This window comes from Papio anubis, chromosome 16 (genome assembly GCF_008728515.1).
Source record: "Papio anubis isolate 15944 chromosome 16, Panubis1.0, whole genome shotgun sequence".
NCBI lineage: Eukaryota > Metazoa > Chordata > Mammalia > Primates > Cercopithecidae > Papio > Papio anubis.
The window spans coordinates 26,749,687-26,770,047 of record NC_044991.1 but is presented as its reverse complement, the minus strand read 5'-3'; the positions used below and the strand labels follow the sequence as shown (position 1 = coordinate 26,770,047).

The window sequence follows — 20,361 nt, the reverse complement described above, 5'->3', positions numbered from 1 at the left end:
CAGAGAGAAGTGTCAGGTGTCAAATCCTTACTTTGTTCTGAGCATTGTGCTAAAACTTCCCGTGGCTCACCCCTTTTAGGGGCTGAAAGTTGCAGAAGTTTAGGAAACTCGCCCATGATAGTGGAGCCCCCATCTCCTGCCCTACTGCTGTCCCCCTTCTCACCCAGCCACCACCTGTTTCAGAGCAACACACAGAAGTGATAACCTCTTATGGACATACAAGTAAATTCTACTGTTTTTGTTATTCACAGAAAAAAAAACATTGGCTCATGTGGGTTGGGAAGGTGAAATACCAGAAGTATTTCATCTGGTTATTTCCACCAACATGAATCCTGTAGTATTGAAATGCATAGGTTAGCATTTTTGGCCAATTTACTCAGCATTCTGGGTTAAAGGCTATTTATTTATTTATTTATTTATGAGATGGAGTTTCGCTGTTGCTGACCAAGCAGGAGTGCAACCGCATCTCCGCCTCCCGGGTTCAAGTGATTCTCCCTCAACCTCACAACTAGCTGGGATTATAGGTGCTCACCACCCATGCCATGGCTTCACCATGTTGGTCAGGCTGGTCTCGAACTCCTACCTCAGGTGATCTGCCTGCCTCAGCCTCCCAAAGTGCTGGGATTACAGGCAAGAGCCACCACACCCAACCTAAAGGCTTTTAAAATTCACTTGTATAAGCTGACTTAGTTTTCTTTAACCTTGTAGAAAAAATACAAAAGTGGCAGTCTCTTTTATCACACAAATAATGTTTTAATAGAGTTTTTTCTTTTTCTTTTCTTTTTCTTTTTTTTTTTTTTTTTTTTGAGCCAGAGTCTTGCTTTGTCACCCAGGCTGGAGTGCAGTGGTGTGATCTCAGCTCACTGCAAGTTCTGCCTCCTGGGTTCACTCCATTCTCCTGCCTCAGCCTCCCGAGTAGCTGAGGCTACAGGTGCCCACGACCATGCCTGGCTAATTTTTTGTATTTTTTAGTAGAGACGGGGTTTCACCATATTAGCCAGGATGGTCTCAATCTCCTGACCTTGTGATCCACCTGCCTCAGCCTCCCAAAGTGCCAGGATTACAGGCGTGAGCCACCGCACCCAGCCAATAGAGTTTTTTTCTAATTGATATATTATGTACTTTTCATTCGCTAATTAATTGCTTACATTTGAAGTGTTTTATGAATTAATATTTAATTGCATAGATGAAGATTACTAGTCATAGGCATTTTACTAACCAGTACTCATTAAGCATAGCATGGATTCATGTGATGTTGCACGCCGAAAGAGTGAGGGTCGTGATCAACTCAGTGTGCCACTGGAGGCTATATGAGTAAACAGCAAACTGTTCTCATGAATGCAGAATGTTGGCAAACTGACAAACTGCGTCTGCCACCCAGAGGGAATGCTGAGAGCAGTCACGCCCCAGGCGCAGCATTTCTTGAGATTAGGCACATCTGAAGCCTGTTAGCAATAATGTGAACCTGTGAACAATTGAGAAGCTGACTAATCATTGCCTCCTGCTCCCTACTCCTTCTACTCAATAAATACGAAGGGCTGTAGAAGCTGAGGGCGGCTGCCCTTGCCCACTAGAAGCTGGGAGCCCTCTTCTTCTTCCCTGACCCCTTCTTTAAACAGTTTCTTTTTTCCTTGGTTTTCATTTCTTCATTCGCCCTCCTTCTTTCAGTCCCGCAGTAACTGTGGCAAACCATGGGGACTGTCACAATGTGATGTCAAGGAGCTATTTTATTTGGTGAAAGGAAAAAGCACAAGAACGAATGCAAGAGCTGGACCAGTGGAGACACCGACAGTGATCTGTCTAAGATCTAAATCATTCTGTTGTCTTCCCAGCCTCCTTATCATCCTCATCACTGTCGTCAGCATTGTTGGGTCCTTTTAGCACAGATTTCTCAAAATGGGCAACTCCGTAACACTTGGAAGCTTATGAATAATTCATATAATTTGTAAGAGGGCAATTTTGGAGTACCTATTTTAAAATTCCAATAACCTGGGAATTTCATCCCATGTCAGGAGTCTTTTATGTAAAATATTTCCACAATTAGGAGAAATATGTGCATGGGGATTTTCTGTGTAGCAGTGTTTTGATAGAATAGAAAGTTGGGACAAACCAAATTTCTATCACAAAGGAAATAGTAATACTCTGAATAATATACAGTGAATATTATGCAGGCTTTAAATATCAAAAAAGAGCTCAACGTCAGACTTCCAATGATCATGTTGAAGTGCGTCACAGCTGGTTGACATTTGATTTTCATGTGGGAACTCTGGAAGTCTGCCTTAGTGATTTTACATGTGGCTAAATTTAGCTAATGAAAAGCTATTCGAAGTATGGAAAAATGGAACTTTAAAACAGTATCTCGTCAACAACCAAGTGGACCTGTTTCACGTAGAGCCCATGCATTCATCTGCCTGCCCATCACTCTGTCTGTCCACATGGGCATCATTTGTTAGTGGAACTGAGTGCCCACTGTCGAGTTGACAAGCCCATACCTCCCTGTTCCTAGTCACACATTAATTTTTCAACAAATCCCTTTTGATTGTGATTAAGCTCAGCCGCTATTTCCAATTGCTTCCCCAAATGTACTTCTCACTGTTCTCCCATCACACCCTCCAGCCCATCCATGCGGGGTTCCTTTGCTTTTCCCACCTTACACCAAACTCCCTATTTTTACTCCCACTTTTACCTCCTCTCTAAGACAAAACAAACAAAACTAGCATTTTAAAACTTAGTTGTAATATTTATTCCTTCATGAAAATTTCTCCAACAGCTACTCCCATGGCCCTGTGTGTTCTGGATATTTTTAAATATTGGGTATAAGGTTGAGCACATCAGGATATGCTGTTTCGGGCTGCACACTGTTTTGTTTGTATTGATTCTTCCTATTGGAGGTGTGGTCATTGCCTTCTCCTCCTCTGGGGAGTTTATGCCAGTGCTCTTGAATAAGATTGGCAGACAATTTTTCTTTTTATACTTAATAATTTTTTTGTTTGGTCTTAAGATCATCCATGACTGGGGACTTTATCACAGCTGGGACTTCATCTATGGCTGGGGACTTCATTTATGACTGGAGACTTCATTCACATCTGGCATCTTCATCTACAGCTGGGAGCTGTATCCACAGCTGAGGCATCATTTCTGGCTGGGGGCACTATCCACGGCTGGGATTTCATCCATGTCTGGGGGCATCATCCATGTCTGGAGGCAGCATCCATGGCTGGGGAGTTCATCCGCGGCTGTTTTGCCAGATCTGTATCTGAGTCCCAGATACAGATTATTAAGCCTAGTAATTTTATTGAGTTCTACTTTTATAGTTTTGTAGTTTTAGTTTCATAAGTTGTTTGTTGATAATTTAATGAAATAAACTAAATCAGAATTACCCCCTTTTAATTATTTCCTTGTGTCAACATAGAAATAATGGATTTAAGGAAACACTGAGATGCCCCTGTCTGTGTTTGTGAATGAGTGTTGGGTCTAAAGCCTTTCTCTGGCTTCCAGAAGATTGCCCCGCCTTACACTTGCTTTCTGCGGGTTCCAGAGGCTTCCATTTGAAAGGGGCCTCTCTTCCCCACTCTGCCACACCCCACACCAGCTCTCCTGTAACCCACTGACTTTGTAAACGCTTTCTTCCACCTACACCTCACTGAATTCAAGACTTTGGAAAATAGTCAAAAATTCTAAAAAGGTGGGAGTGGGTGTGATCTGGAAATCCATGCTGTATTATTTTTAAGGGAATCTACTGGAAACTATTAGTTTATGTTTTAAATAAAACCATCCCTTAGCACTAGAATATCAAGCCATTCATTTTTAACAGAACTTTGAGATATAATTCAAATACCATAAATTTCACCCCCACACAGTGTACAATTCAATGGTTTCTAATATATTCACAGAGGTCTGCAAAAATTACAATTGAATTTTAGACCATATCATTTATTGACATCCTTACATGCATATAGATGTAGATATATATCATTTTAATATCATCTTGAATATTGTCGTATTTAATAATTGTACTATACTATCATCTATTTGTGTCTTTATATTGCTGTTTTATTTTGTTATTCGGAATGACGATGATCTCCATGTACCTTTATACAGGTTTAAAATACACCTTTTTACAACTCGAGTAATTAAATTGTTTCTAGTAAATCACATAAGAAACACATATGCTATTGTTATAACAATTCAAATACTGCTTAGGTCTGTAGAATGAAATGTATCACCGCCAGCACCCAGCCCACTCAGTCATCCACATCCACTTACACACAGATAGACATGCCCACGTTTTTACATAATCCTGCTTTGTGTGTTGTTTCCTGACTGGTTTTTCCATATAAAATAGAATTGGGTGATCATTGCCTATCAGTACATGTAGCTCTCTTATAGTTGCATCATTAATCAACAGGTTATTTTACCATAATTTGGTCACTTTTTCACTGTGGAATTTTTTGTTGGATTCAGTTATTTGTTACTGTTACCTACACTATCCTGGGTATACCTGTATATTCATCTTTTTGGTACTTAAGTGTGTTTTTTCTTTTATGATTGATTTCTAAAAATAAAATACTGGGGCAAAGTATGAATCTTTATTTTTTTATTTTTTATTTTGTTGAGACGGAGTCGTGCTCTGTCGCCCAGGCTGGAGTGCAGTGGTGCAATCTTGGCTCACTGCAAGCTCGGCCTCCCAGGTTCACACCATTCTCCCACCTCAGCCTCCTTAAGTAGCTGGGATTACAGGTGCCCACCACCACACCTGGCAAATTTTTTTTTTTTTTTGTATTTTTACAAATAGCATGGGGTTTTACTGTGTTGGCCAGGATGGTCTCGATCTCCTGACCTCGTAATCTGCCTGCCTCGGCCTCCCAAAGTGCTGGAATTACAGGTGTGAGCCATTGTGCCTGGCCATATTTTGATACAAAATTAAAAATCTGTTTCAAAAAACTGTAATGATATTATACTCCTACCATCAGTATATGAGAGTTCCTATTTCCACACACCTTTAATTACAGAGGAAATGACCAATGCTAATCTTGGTCAATTTTATGATTAAGAAATATTTCCACATTTAATTTGGATTTCTCCACTTATTAGAGAGATTGTGCATTTTTGCACATGTTTACTGGCCATTTGTATTTCTCGCTGAGAATTTCATGATATGTTTTATTAGTTTTCTAATTCATGTAATGATACTCTATGTATTCTGCACATTTATTAATTCCACATAATTAGCAAGTTTATTTCTTAAGGTCTGTGTCATTACTTTTGTTTATATTGTCTTTGTTTTGAAGAAACTTTCATTTTTACATGGCCAAATTGTTGAATATTTTCCCTACCATTTCTGAATTTTGTGACTTGCTCCCAATAGTAAATCCTTTTAGGGCTTTATTGATTTGTTTAAAGAACGTGCTCAAATCTTCTACTATTTAGTAATTTACTTTCTCCCATTACAGTAGATGGACATCGCTAATTCTAACTATTGTAGATCAAATGTATCATTTGAATTTCTGTGTAGTAATGCGCATTATAGATAAGTTCTGATTTTTTTAACTCTTCCCTATTAGATGGATATTAAGGTTGTTTTTTAAAATTCCCATCACTAATGACTTTTCAATAATCATCAATATACATGGATCCCACTGATGTTTTTGTTTATATTTCTTCTTTTCTATAGTATAGGATTCTCAAAGTGATATAACTGACCTATGATACATTTTAATTATAATTTTAATTACACTGGCATATTACTTTCCAAAAAGTTGATCAGCTCACACTCTCATCAACTACATAAGTAAGCCTCTTCCTATGTAGGCTAAATAACACAAAAAGATTTTTTTAATAAAAATGCTAATTTGGCTGGTGAAAAATCCCATAGGTGCTTTAATCATTTTTTTTCTATTTCAATTAGTTGCCTATTCATAACCTGTGTGTGTGTGTGTGTGTGTGTGTATGTGTGTGTGTGTGTGTGTGTATGTGTGTGTGTGTGTTTCTGTTTGGCAGTTTATGGTTGGAAACACTCCTAAAAAAGGAAATCTAAAAAACACACAAAATGCAAAAATATATTTGAAGAAATTTCTGCATGTCCAAAAAATTGCTAAAAATATTAAAATTGTAGTTGAAATAGCAGCTCATGAAACAAAGCAAACAAAAATACTAAACAAAAGAAACAGGCCAGGTGCAGTGGCTCACGCCTGTAATCCCCGCACTTTGGGAGGCCAAGGCAGGAGGACTGTTTGTGTCCAGGAGTTCAAGACCAACCTAGACAACATAGCAAGACCCCATCTCTACAAAAAAATTAAAAATTTGCCGAGCATGGTGATGCATGCCTGTAGCCCTAGCTCCTCAGGAGACTGAGGTGGGAGGATCACTTGAGCTCAAGAGATCAAGGCTGCAGCGAAGCCATGTTAATGCCACTGCACTGTAGTCTGGGTGACACAGTGAGATGCTGTCTCGAAAAAGGAAAAGAATACTCGAGCTCCACTTCCCCACCACAGAAATCTAACTGGCAACTACCCACAGACGGGAATACCCTCAAGAATATATATTCCAGAAACAGGAGGAATGTTGCCCAGGCTGGAGTGCAGTGGAGTGATCTCGGCTCACTACAACCTCTGCCTCCTGGGTTCATGCGATTTTCCTGCCTCAGCCTCCCAAGTAGCTGAGATTACAGGTGCCTGCCACCACACCCGGCTAATTTTTTGTAGTTTTAGTAGAGATGGGGTTTCACCATGTTGGCCAGGCACTGACTTTTGACAAAGGCACAAAGAATATGCCAAGGGGAAAGAACAGTCTATTCAATAAATGGTTCTGGGGAAAGTGGCTACTCATATGCAGAAAATAAAATTAGACTCTTATCTTACACCATGCCCAAAAATCAACCCAAAATGGATCAAAGACTTAAACATTAGGCCGGAAACTAAAATTACTATAAGAAAGCACAGAGAGGCCGGGTGCGATGGCTTACGCCTGTAATCCTAGCACTTCGGGAGGCCAAGGCGGGCGGATCATGAGGTCAGGAGATCAAGACCATCCTGGCTAACACGTCTCTACTAAAAAATACGAAAAACTAGCCGGGCGAGGTGGTGGGCGCCTGTAATCCCAGCTACTCAGGAGGCTGAGGCAGGAGAACGGCATGAACCTGGGAGGCGGAGCTTGCAGTGAGCGGAGATCCGGCCACTGCACTCCAGCCTGGGTGACAGAGCGAGACTCCGTCTCAAAAAAAAAAAAAAAAGCACAGAGGAAAAGCTCCATGACACTGATGTGGGCAACAATTTTTTTGGGTGTGCCTCCAAAAGCACAGGCAACAAAAGCAAACGTAGAAACAGGATGGCATCAAACTAAAAAGCTTCTGCACAGCAAAAGGCACAAGTAACAAAGTAAAGAGACAACCCACATCGTAAGAAAAAATATCTGCAAACCATACATTAGAAAAGGAGCTAATATTAAAAATATATAAGGAACTCAGTCAACTCAACAGCAAAAGAACAAGCCAATACAAGAATGAACAAAGGAACCAAACAGATTTTTCCAAAGTAGACATATAAACAGCCAACAGGTTCATGAAAAAATGCTACCTCAAAGGCAGGTCCTGGGACCAGTAACATCAGTATTATCTGGAAGTTTGTTCTAAAGGCAAAATATCAGGCCCCACTGCAGACCCACTTACCTGGAAGCTGCATTTTGACAAGATTCCCAGGTGATCCATATGCATATTAAAGTTTGAGATGCTTACTATAGACAGCAAGTACTGAAGAAGCTCTGGGGCCCGGAGCAGACCGGTGGCAACCTGAATCTTTAGGAAAATGCAAATTAAAACCACAGTGACATAACACCTCCCTCTCATCAGAACGAGTTTTATGAAAAAGACGGAAGGTAAGTGTTGACCAGGATGTGGAGAAAGGGGAACCCTAGTACACTGCCGGTGTATAGTACAGCTGTGATGGAAAATGGCATGGAGGTTCCTCAAAACACTAAACATAGAACTACCATGTGAGCCAGTAATCCCACTTCTGAGAATATATGCAAGGGAATTGAAATCAGTGTGTTCAGGGATATCTGCACTCCCATGTTACCTGCGGCCCCATTTGCAGGAGCCAAGATGTGGAATCTGCCTAAGTGAATCAGCCTAAGATGAATGCATGTAGAAAAGGCAGTGCATGTATACAATGATGTACTATTCAGCTTTAAAGGAACAAAACTCAGCTGGGAGTGGTGGCTCACGCCTGTAATCCCAGCACTTTGGGAGGCCGAGGCGGGCAGATCACCTGAGGTTGGCAGTTTGAGACCAGCCTGACCAACATGGTGAAACCCCATCTCTCTATATATAAAATTAGCCAGGTGTGGTGGTGCATGCCTGTAATCCCAGCTACTTGGGAGGCTGAAGCAGGAGAATCACTTGAACTCGGGAGGCAGAGGTTGTGGTGAGCCGAGATCACGCTATTACACTCCAGCCTGGGCAACAAGAGCGAAACTCCATCTCAAAAAAGAAAAAAAAAAAGAAAAGAAAAGAAAAGAAAAAAACTCTGTCATTGGGAATGACACGAATAAATCTAGAGGACATACTGCTAAGTGAAATACAAATACCACAGAAAGAAAAATACCACATAATCTCACATGCACGTGGAATCATTTAAAAGTTGAATTTGGGCCAGGTGCCCTGGCTCATGCCGGTAATCCCAGCACTTTGGGAAGCTGAGGCAGGTGCATTACTTGAGGTCAGGAGTTCGAGACCAGCCTGGCCAACACGGTGAAACCCTGTCTCTACTAAAAATACAAATATCAGCTGGGCATGGTGGTGAGCGCCTGTAATCCCAGCTACTTGGGAGGCTGAGGTAGGAGAATCGCTTGAACCTGGGAGATGGAGGTTGCAGTGAGCTGAGATTGCCCCACTGCACTCCAGCCTGGGTGACAGTGGGACAACATCTCAAAAAAAAAAAAAAGAAAGAAAGAAAAGAAAAAAAAAGTTGAATTCATAGAAGTAGAAGGTAGAAGAATGATGGTTACCAGAGCTGGCGAGGTGGCAGAACAAGGGAATGGAGACTTCCTCTTCAAAAGATACAAAGTTTCAGCCAAGCAGGAGAAAAAAGTTTTGAGGTCTATTGCACAGCAGGAGACTATAGTCAATAATAATGAATATTTCAAAAAAACTAAGAGGAAATTTCAAGTGTATCACCATAAAAGAATGCCAAGTAAGTGAGGTAACAGGGATGTGCATTAGCTTCACTCAATCACTCCATATTGTATTGTTAAGTTAAATTTGGTCTAAAACTGCCTCCACAATTCATATTAACATCAAACTGGAAAGTCCAGCCACAGAAGAGTAGATGAGCAAACGATGGTGCATTCGTACAAGGGAATACTACTCAGCGATAGAAAACACAGAACACTAAGGAATCTCAAAAACATTAGCTTCAAAAGAGTACATACTGCATGACTCCCTCTGTATGAGATTCTAGAAAAGGCAAAACTGCCTATAATGACAGAGGGCAGATCAGGGGTTGCCTGGGGCTGGGTGGGAGAACTGCCAGCAAACGGGCATAGGGATTTAAGTTTATAGAGATGTTCTGTATCACGATTGTGGAAGTGGTCATGAGGGTGCACACATTTCTGAAAATTCATCCAGCTGGACACTTAAAATAGGCGTGTTTTCTTCAACGTAAATTTTTCTCCATAAAGTTTATTTTAGTTTATTTATTTATTTATTTTTGAAATGGAGTCTGCCTTCTGGGTTCAAGTGATTCTCCTGCCTCAGCTTCCTGAGTAGCTGGAATTTCCAGTGTGCACCACCATGCCCGGCTAATCTTTGTATATTTTAGTAGAGATAGGGTTTTGCCATGTTGGCCATGCTGGTCTCGAACTTCTGACCTCAAGTGATCCACCCACCTCGGCCTCCCAAAGTGCATTTTGGGAGGTATGAGCCAACATGTCCAGCCTATAAAGTTGATTTTAAAACAAGAGAAATCAACATCAACAACAAATAAATTAATTAAAATAAAGCTGCCTCCATATATAGCACCCTGTAACCTAACTTAATAAATGTGAAAGGACAATAAAGCTTGGGGTCCCAAGAAGCTAAAAGGGAAAAGTCAAGCTGGGAACTGCTTTGAGCAAACTTGCCTCCCTTTCCACTGAAAGTCTCCCCTCTGCTCACTGAGGTAAATGCAGATCTGATTGCCTCCTTTGGAGAGGCTCATCAGAAACTCAAAAGAATGCAACCATTTGTCTCTTATCTATCTAAGACTTGGAAGCCCCTTTCCCACCTCGAGTTGTCTCACCTTCGCTTCGAGCTGTCCTGCCTTTCCGGACAGAACCAATATTCATCTTACATATGTTCATTGATGTCTCATGTCTCCTTAAAATGTACAAAACCAAACTGTGCTCTGACCACCTTGGGCACAAGTCAGGACTTCCTGAGGCTGTGTTATGGGCGCGCATCCTCAACCTTGGCGAATAAACTTTCTACATTAACTGAGACCTGTCTCAGCTATTTGGGGTTCACATAGGTAAACAAAACAAACTGCAATCTAACCTGAGAATATGCCCTTGTAATAGGTAGCCCAGTCTCAGCCAATCACAGCAGTGGAGCTCTTGGCCTTTCACAGGCCGCAAGGAGGCCAACTGCAGAGCTCTAAGGCAACAGCCTATCAAACAAGCTATCAATAGGCTATCAAACAGTCTATCAAACAAGGCAACTGCAGAGTTGTAAGCAACAGGCTATTTCTGCATGAAACTTACATTTTCTGGCTATAAATATTTCCTGCCCACTTGTGGAGCAGAGATCTCTGAACCATTTTTGGTTCTCAGTGCTCCCTGGTTCACAAATCTTTTTTCTGTTCAACTAAACTCTGTCAAATTTAGTCTAAGTTTTTTCTCTTTAACAGTATACATATATCACACATCACATTGTACTACATAAATGTAATTCAATTGTGTTTTATAAATTTAAAATAGTATATATTTTTTTGAGACAGAGTCTGTGAGACTCTCTCACCCAGGCTGGAGTACATGGCACCATCATAGCTCACTGTGACCTCAAACTCCTGGGCTCAAGCAATCCCCTCACCTCAGCCTCCTAAGTAGCTGGGACTGCAAGTGCATGCCACCATGCCCAGCTAATTATTTTTTAAATTACTGTAGAGATGGGGGTCTCACTATGTTGCCCAGGCTGGTCTCAAACTCCTGGTCTCAGTGGATCCTCCTGTGTGATCCTCCCACCTCAACCTCTGAAAGAACTGGAATTACAGGTGTGAGCCACCACTCTTGGCCCAAAAATAATACATAATTTCTTTCAAAACACTAGATGATTTTTTTTTCAACTTTTATTTTAGAATCAGGAGGTTCCGTGCAGGTTAGTTACAAAGGTATATTGCGTGATACTGAGGTGTGGGGTATGCCGGAATCTGTCAAGGGGATATTTTGGTTGTCACCTCCATTCAAGTCAACAGCTGCAACACTATTTCAAAAAATGGAAATGTAACAATAAGGGTTAAATAAATTTTGACAAATTTATAAAATGGAATACTACGGTGACATTAAAACCATTTTAGACTGTTTAATCAAGATAGGGAAAACTAAAACATTTTAATGAATAAAAAAAGAAATTATAGATAAATCATTTTTGGGTTTTTTGAGACAGGGTCTTGCTCTGTCACCCAGGCTGGAGTGCAGTGGCACAATCTAGGCTCACTGTAGCCTCCGTCTCCTGTTCAAGTGATCGTCTGGTCTCAGTCTCCCAACTAGCTGGGACTACAGGCAAGTGCCACCATACCCACCTAATTTTTTAATTTTTTACTTTTTGTAGAGATGGGGTCTCACTACATTGCCTAGGCTGGTCTGGAACTCCTAGGCCCAAGCAATACTCCTGCCTCAGCCTCCCAAAGTGCTGGAATTACAGGCATGAGCCATCACACCAGCCCTGAAATCATATTGTATGAACCCAGCTTTATAAAACATAAATATAAACTACTCACACATACTGGTGGCGGAGAGGGAAAGAACAGAGAGGAAATATACCAAAAATGTCATTAATGGGTAACTCTCAGAGGGATTACAAATTATTTTTACCTTTTTCTCTTCATATGTCTCTTAATTTCCAAATTTTCTGTAATTAATTAATATGTAATGTTAAAATAAGCAATAATTCATTTAGAGAACAGATTTAACATCTATATTCTCTAATTACCTTTGTTGGCAATAGTGTTCCTATTCCAAGTTCAAAAAAATTAATAAATCAGGGATAAAAAGAAGTGTTCAAATCTTTTTTCTTAACTCCCCTTTTTTTTTTTTTTTTTTTTTTTTTTTTTTGAGATGGAGTTTTGTTCTTTTCGCCCAGGCTGGACTGCAATGGCACGATCTCGGCTCACCACAACCTCTGTCTCCTGGGTTCAAGCAATTCTCCTGCCTCAGCCTCCCAAGTAGCTGGGATTACAGGCATGTACCACCACACTCAGCTAATTTTGTATTTTTAGTAGAGACAGGGTTTCTCCATGTTGGTCAGGTTGGTCTTGAACTCCCAATCTCAGGTGATCTGCCCGCCTCGGCCTCCCAAAGTGCTGGGATTACATACCCTAGGCTATGTGCTTTCCTTCGCATCACCTCCATCCATCCTCAACAGCTCAGTGGCTTCAGCATTCCTCATGGATGGAGAGCAAGGTGCCTCCATCCCTATGCCCACCAGGCCTGCATGCAGTGGGGGAAAGGTAGTTTTCACAATAGAAGCTAAGATGTAGGCACTGTTACCGAGCAAGGGGGTCTGAATACTGGGCAGGCTAAAGCCACAGTTGTCCATCGTGGAGCTGATGCAGTCAGATGTCCCAGTCCAGGACCTGGCACAAGGGAGTGGCTCCCCTAAATGCTTGGCTTTGCTGGTGGTGGTTTCACATGACCTCCTGCAAGGCAGCAGTTCTGGACCAGTAAATCACCATGTAACAGTGCATCTAGAAATCCTAGCTCAGTGTTCTTCATAGGCATGTCATGTTATGATACACACAGAAGATGGTATTTGAGCAGCAATTATCTGAGGTAAACTGAGAAGGTGCTCCTGCAGGAGGAGACTGGCTGGGAGGCTCTGGCCACCCCAGTCCTATCTGGCAGCCCTGGGAGCTGAGGGAATCAATACAGCACTTAGGGGCGATGCACTGGTGAAGAAGCCCAATTAGATGACAGAACTTCAGGCCCCCTGCCCCCTGCCCACTGCCATCGCCTTGGTCTCAGCTCTGCCTGGCCCTCCCTTACCCCTCCAAAAGTTTAGTAGAGACGGGGTTCCTCACCCATGTTGCCCAGGCTGGTCTTGAAGCTCCAGTAGACCTCAGGTGATCGACTCACCTCTGACCTTTGCAACAGTGCTAGGATTACCAGGTGTGAGCCATCCAGACCCTGCTGTAAGTTCTTTTTATGAATTTTTTAAAGCAATTATTTTATTTTATTATTATTAATTTTTTGAGACGGAGTCTCGCTGTGTCACCCAGGCATGGAGTGCAGTGGCACTGATCTCGGCATCATCTGCATAGCTCCAAGCTCAAAAAAATCACCGAATTAGGTCCACGCCTTTCTCCTGCCTCAGCCTCCTAAGTAGCTGGGACTACAGGCACCCGCCACCATCGCCCGGCTAATTTTTTTTTGTATATTTAGTAGAGATGGGGTTTCACCATGTTAGCCCAGGATGGTCTTCGATCTCCTGACCTCAGGTGATCTGCCCGCCTCGGCCTCCCAAAATGCTGGAGATTACAGGTGTGAACCACCACACCCTGCTATAAGTTTTCTTCCTCTTCCTCTTCCTCCTCTTCTCCTTCTCCTTCTCCTCCTCCTCCTTCTTCTTTTTTAGATGGAGTTTCACTCTTGTTGCCCAGGCTGGAGTGCAATGGCGTGATCTCGGCTCACTGCAACCTCCACCTCCTTGGTTCAAACGATTCTCTTACCTCAGCCTCCTGAGTAGCTGGGACTACAGGCACGTGCCACCATGCACAGTTAATTTTGTATTTTTTAGTAGAGATGGGTTTTCATCATGTTGGTCAGGCTGGTCTTGAACTCCTGACCTCAGGTGACCCACCTGCCTCAGCCTCCCAAAGTACTGGATTACAGGCATGAGCCACTGTGCCCGGCCAACTTCTCTTCTTGATAAGGCTAGGAATATCTGGCCCAAGGGGCCTAGACGATTTTAGAGCATTTATCTCTCTGCCTACTTGTCAGTGACAGCATTGATTATGAAAATCAATGATTGTGCTGTGATACACTCCCTGGAGGCCGAGCTGCAATTGCTGGTGCTCACATGGGGGTTTCCAAGCAGGGCCAAAAGCAGCAGTGCAGGCCTGTGATCGCTGAGGCTGCCAGAGCACAGAGGAGACATTCAGTCTCAAAGAGATACGCATGTTCTTCTCAATCGCTTTTCTTTTCTTCCTGCTTGTTTTTTTCTTTTGGTTGCCGGGGGAGGGGGGCTGCTGTTTTAAAATTGTGTTTATTTTTTCCCCATATTAGAGTATGTTCCGTGCTCCATTCTCTTCCCAAATGAAAAAGTACAAATAAGCAAAAAGAAGATAATTTCAACACACCCAGCTACCCACCCATCCCTCTATTCACCTGGCTGTGAACATGTTAGTATTTATCCATCTCAATTCTCCTTCTTTCTAACCCTCCAAGCCTCCACCTCCCGGCAGAGAGCTGCTTTGACTGAAAAACCCTGGCTCCAGGTGGAAGGAACTCTGCTCCTTTTCTGCCAGTGGGAACTACGATAAGAAAAAAGGAAGCTCACCTCTCAGAATACCTTTTTCATGTCCCCATGAAATCCTACCATTCTTTTGAGCGACCTCTCAAATACCCGCTCCTCCATGGAACGTTCCCTGCTCTCTTAGATAGAAGCCTTCTCAGTCTGAGACAGCACTTTCCACCTGACAAAGACTCTCTCTCTCCAAGTCTCACTTTCCCTGCACTATTGTTAGCTCCTTAAGGTCAGACGCTATGTCTAATTGTCCTTGGTACAGCTCTCAGCAACCACACAAGTGCCTTGCCCGTCACAGACACCAAGGGATGAATGAAAGAAAAAGAATTAGACACTTAAATCAAACCGAAGTTCACATGATCTCAAATGGGAGCAAAGAGAAGGATTTGGAGTCTGTCCTGTGAACAGGACAAAGGCAGGCTTGACATCTTTCCCTTCCCTACAAGAGGCTCCTCCCCTCAGCTGTGTCTTCTCTGAAATCTGAAAATGCCGATGTGTATGCTGGCGGTTTCAAGCTCATTAGCTCCATTCTGAGGCTTTATGAGGGTATCTTCTACCACTATTCCACTTCCTAAATGAGAAGTATAGTATGCTTTCTCCCCGCTTCTCTCCCTCCCCTCCCTCCCCTCCCTTCCCTTCCCTCAGTCCTTTCCTTCTGTAGTCTTTTAACTTTTGCAATTGAAAACAGAGCTGTGTAAAAGAAGTCATATTCAGATAGAATCTTATTGGGCTGAACTCGACCACATGTAATTTTGAAGCCAATGTTTTCATTTTATTTTTTATTTTTATTTTTAAAGACAGGGTCCCACTCTGTTACCCAGACTAGAGTGCAGTGGCATCATCATAGCTCACTACAGACTCCACCTCCTGGGCTCAGGCGATCCTCCTGCCTCAGCCTCCTGAGTATCTGGGACTACAGGCGTGCACCACCAGGCCCAGCTAAGTTTTGTGTTTTTTATAGAGACAGGGTCTTGCTTTGTTGCCCAGGCTGGTCTCGAACTCCTGGCTTCAACTGATCCTCCTGCCTCAGCCTCCCAAAATTCTGGGATTACAGGCATGAGCCACTATGCCTAGCCTACTGTTTTTATCTTTAACAGCAACGTGTCTGAGCAGTGGAGGAAGGCAGGATTAGAAAGACCTCCCCTCCTCACTGCAAAAGGAACCAATCACAAAGGCAAGTTTACTTGTTTTAGTTCCGCAGAGGTATAGCATTTACTCCTGTCTAGTGCAGAGCACAGAGCCCTAAGGTCTGTGTCCAAAGAATCAAGTCCTACAGAATGTGTGTGTGTGTTTTAATATATATTTATATATGTAACATATATATTTTTATAAGTTTTTCTTAGATGTAGTGCATATGAGAATATAAGTCCAGAAAAACCCTGTTTATAAAATTTGCTGTGTTTCCCAGAGACTTTCAAGAATCCAGCCCGAATTGGCTTAGGGAAGGAGTCCTCCTGTGAGTTACAGAAGGACTCTAGAATCCCTGTTTTGGTGATGACTGTGATGTGCAATTGTAGACATTATTTTGCAGTGCCTTGGTAACTAGAGATTTCTTCTGCATACTCCCATCTTGGTTTTGTCTGTTTTCGCTACAAAGAATTTCTGAACATACACATGCCAATCAGGGAAACCAAATTCGCATTTTTAATACCGTACGCAGAAACCGATGCAGAAGTAGATTTGCAACTGTGTGTCAAGTTGTATTTTATTTTCCTGTAGAGACAGCTCGGCTGTGTCACGCCTAGGCTGGAGTGTAGGTGCTCACTGCAGCCTCAAACTCCTCAGCCCAAGTGATCCTCCCACCTTGTCTCTCCCAAAGCGGGGACCACGGGTGGAGCCACCACACCCAATCTTAATTTCTCACTTCCTGGCAGGTGAAACATGCAAATCAGTCTGGAATTAGTTAAAAATTAAAAGACATATAATTTCTGCACTTGAGATATTAGCCTAGAAATAAACCTCCTAGAACCTAGGGATGATGTCTTCAGCTCTGTACATCCTGCAAACCATGGATCTCCTCTTAGCTTTTCCAGAACACTGGGTTGGTCTCCAAACCAGCCCCAGTATAAACAAGGGCAGGGAACATTGAGCCTTCATGTCTTCTTAGTAGGTCCACATGACTGTGAATGCAGCCCAGGAATCACATTGGTTCTAAACCACTCTGTTCTTCCTTCTTGACTCTCTTATCCAACAGATAGATGGGATGGGCTTTTGAGCCAGTCCAGGCATCCTGGGAGCCGTTAGGCTACACATGGCTTGGGATTTCCCTGGAGATTGCTTAAAGCTGAATACCCTTGGGGGTCATGATAAACTGAACTGGTGGCAGTCACGGGTGTGTTATTTGGAATGCTTGGAAGGGATGGACTGAGCTCCTATTGCACCATGCTTTTTTGTTTGTTTGTTTGAGATGGATTTCTGCTCTTTTTGCCTAGGCTGGAGTACAATAACGAGACCTCTGCTCACTGCAACCTCCGCCTCCTGGGTTAAAGTGAATTCTCTTGCCTCAGCCCCCTGAGTAGCTGGGATTACAGGCGGACTGCCACCATGTCAGGCTAATTTTGTATCTTTAGTAGACACGGGGTTTCACCATGTTGGCCAGGCTGGTCTCAAACTCCTGACCTCAAGTGATTCACCTGCCTTAGTCTCCCAAAGTGCTGGGATTACAGGCATGAGCCACTACACACGGTCACATTTTTTTGAGATGGGGCCTCGCTCTGTTGCTCAGGCTGGAGTGCAGTGGTGTGATCTCTGCTCGCTACAACCTTTGCCTCCCAGGTTCAAGCAATTCTCCTGCCTCAGCCTCCCAAGTGGCTGGGATTATAGGTGCGTGCCACCACACCAGGCTAACTTTTGCATTTTTTTTTTTTTTTTTTTTTAGGTAGAGTCTTGCTCTGTCACCCAGGCTGGAGTGCAATGGTGCAATCTCAGCTCACTGCAACCTCTGCCTGCTAGGTTCAAGCCATTCTCCTGCCTTGGCCTCTCGAGTAGTTGGGATTACAGACACCCACCACCGTGCCTGGCTAATTTTTGTATTTGTAGTAGAGAGGGGGTTTCGCCATGTTGGTCAAGCTGGTCTTGAACTCCTGACCTCAGATGATCTGCCCGCCTTGGCCTCCCAAAGTGCTGGGATTACAGGCATAAGCCACCACACCTGGCCGACCATGCTTTTTTTTTTTTTTTGAGACAGAGTCTCACACTCGATCACCCAGGCTGGACTGCAATGGTGCAATCTCCGCTCACTGCAACCTCTGCCTCAAGCGATTCTCCTGCCTCAGCCTCCTGAGTAGCTGGTGTTACAGGTGTGTGCCACTGTACCCGGTTAACTTTTATATTTTTTGGTAGAGACAGAGTTTTACCTTGTTGGTCCTGACCTCAGGTGATCCGCCCACCTCAGCCTCCCAAAGTGCTGGGATTACAGGCCTGAGCCACTGTGCCCAGCCCAGAAAGTATTTTTTAAATTGAAAATAAGACAGGATACCCCACAAATCTTCTACCAGCTCCACTGTGGATTGAATTAGATGATTCTCCCTATTGTTGCTATGTGTCCAGTTATTTCTGGGCACTTGCCACCTCCCCAGGACACTGCCCATCTCCCCAACCCAGGGCCGTTTCTCAACCTAGTGCTCCTTCTCTTACTGGGGGGGGGGGGACGGGGATTTCCAACATGAGCACCTCCATTTAGCCGTGGATGGGATCCACTTGACATTTTAGAGCTCTCTGGGGATGAGAAAAGAGCGCGCTATGGGAGTGAGAATTAACTTGATTGACTATGGCTGGACCTGGCAAAGAACAACTCAGAAGTATTGGCCTCACAATTACCTTGTTCAGGCTGCTTAATATTAAAAGTTTGCTGCTCCCACACAATTTTGCTTAGGCTCTCCAACCCTGTGAGGATATCAACAGTTGAAAAAGAAGAAATAATGAGCCCAGTCTGTATTTGCAGGGGAGTGTTAAAACTGCCGATGGAGCAGGATAGTTTGCTAAACAGCCAGCTGAGAACTTTTCCAAACTGGTCTGCAGCAACATCGCACGCAGAAGTCCCTTCTTCATTGACATGGGGCTAATTCTAGCCACCAGCACTCCAGTGCTACCAGGCAGTTTTGTGGCCTTTTGCTACTGAATTTGCCAGATATGTCCAAGACATAGTCTCATGGACAGAATATAAACAACAAACCAATATAAAGAAGTCCATAGTGATTCTCATCCTTCACAGAAGTCTTCTTTGACTTGTTTTCTGGCCCCTTGTAAGCACTCCTTGAACTACACTCCCTAAACCCCGAGGCTTCGGTTTTGCTATTTTGTATTTGTTTCCTCCTTCTCTGGTTGTTACATGTAAAAAGGTTGTGTTCACTCAGGGAGCAGAAATTGCAGTGGAAAGAATGCAGCGTGGAAAGCCAGGCTCAGTTACTTACCAGCCTTGCTACCTTAGCCAAAGGGTCATGCTCTCTGAGCCGTAGTTTCCTTCCTCATCTGTGAATAGACTTCTACCAACTCTCCTCACATGACTGTTTTGAGACTGAAATTATATTATAGGTATAGAAATAAATGTAAACATAATAGAAATGTATGAGGCCTGGCCCGGTGGCTCACACCTGTAATCCCAGCACTTTAGGAGGCCAAGGTGGGTGGATCACTTGAGGTCAGGAGTTTGAGACCAGCCTGGTCAACATAGTGAAACCCCATCTCTATTAAAAATATAAAAATTAGCCAGGCGTGGTGGCACGAGACTATAATCTCAGCTACTCGGGAGGCTGAGGCACGAGAATTGCTTGAACTCAAGAGGCAGAGGTTGCAGTGAGCCAAGATTGTGCCACTGCACTCCAGCCTGGGTGACAGAGTGTGACTCTGTCTCAAAAAAAATAATAAATAAAAAATAAAAATAAATAAGTAAATATATGAGACTATCTTTCATCTGGCATGCAGTAGATTCTTAAGAAACTCAAGACAGTATTGCGTTGTGGAGTTACGGTGGGGGCAACAAGAGCAAAACTCTGTTTAAAAAAAAAAGAATTGTATACTGGGGCAGAGAGCATGGACAGTTGGGTTATGGCAGGGCACAGAGTAGAAATGGGAGCTCTGTAAGCTAGCAGCTTCTGGCAATCAGTCTGGAAGTCTTCATGGAGGGATGCACTTTCTGGAGCTCTTTGGATTATAGTTGGAAGATGAGTTATCTGGAGTTATTAGAACAGGTATCCCAGACACCCTACACGATTTGGAAGCTGGTTGAGTGGGGGTAGGGTGATCAGCTGTTGGGAGGTTGAAAAATTCTGAAATAAAGAAGGTGGAGCTGAAGCTTCGTAGCCAAAATGTAAGCCTAACAGGCTGGTGTAAAACTCTAAAACAGAGCAGGCCCCAAGGAAGGGTTGAAAGTCTGAAATTTGGCTTGTAGTGTGGATGAAAGCACAACTGGCCATGTGTGGTTGAATGGTGTGTCACAGACTGAGTTAGGGACGAGCACTTTAGCAGCTCTTGGGAGGGGTGAGTAGGGGGGTTTGTTGTTCAAGGCAGGAATTGTGGACAGCTCATTGGGTGAATGAATTATTAATCGAAGCTTTGTCTGGTTATGAGGAGGGAGAGAGAAGGAAGAGAAAGGGGTGCCTCTTGGAGTAGAAATTATTAAATACCTGGAGGTGGGGGGCTCCACACAT

General features: G+C 43.2%; 1 protein-coding gene across 1 annotated transcript in view; it reads right to left on the bottom strand.

Moving 5' to 3' along the window:
• Nucleotides 1-2,719: 2,719 nt before the first annotated feature.
• Nucleotides 2,720-20,361, bottom strand: part of LOC110740627 (translation initiation factor IF-2-like) — a 41,160-nt gene continuing 23,518 nt past the window's right edge. The window contains exon 4 of the mRNA XM_031656015.1: nt 2,720-3,256. Coding sequence (XP_031511875.1) covers nt 3,189-3,256 — 68 coding nt within the window. The 3' untranslated portion in view covers nt 2,720-3,188. The remainder of the gene's footprint in view (nt 3,257-20,361) is intronic.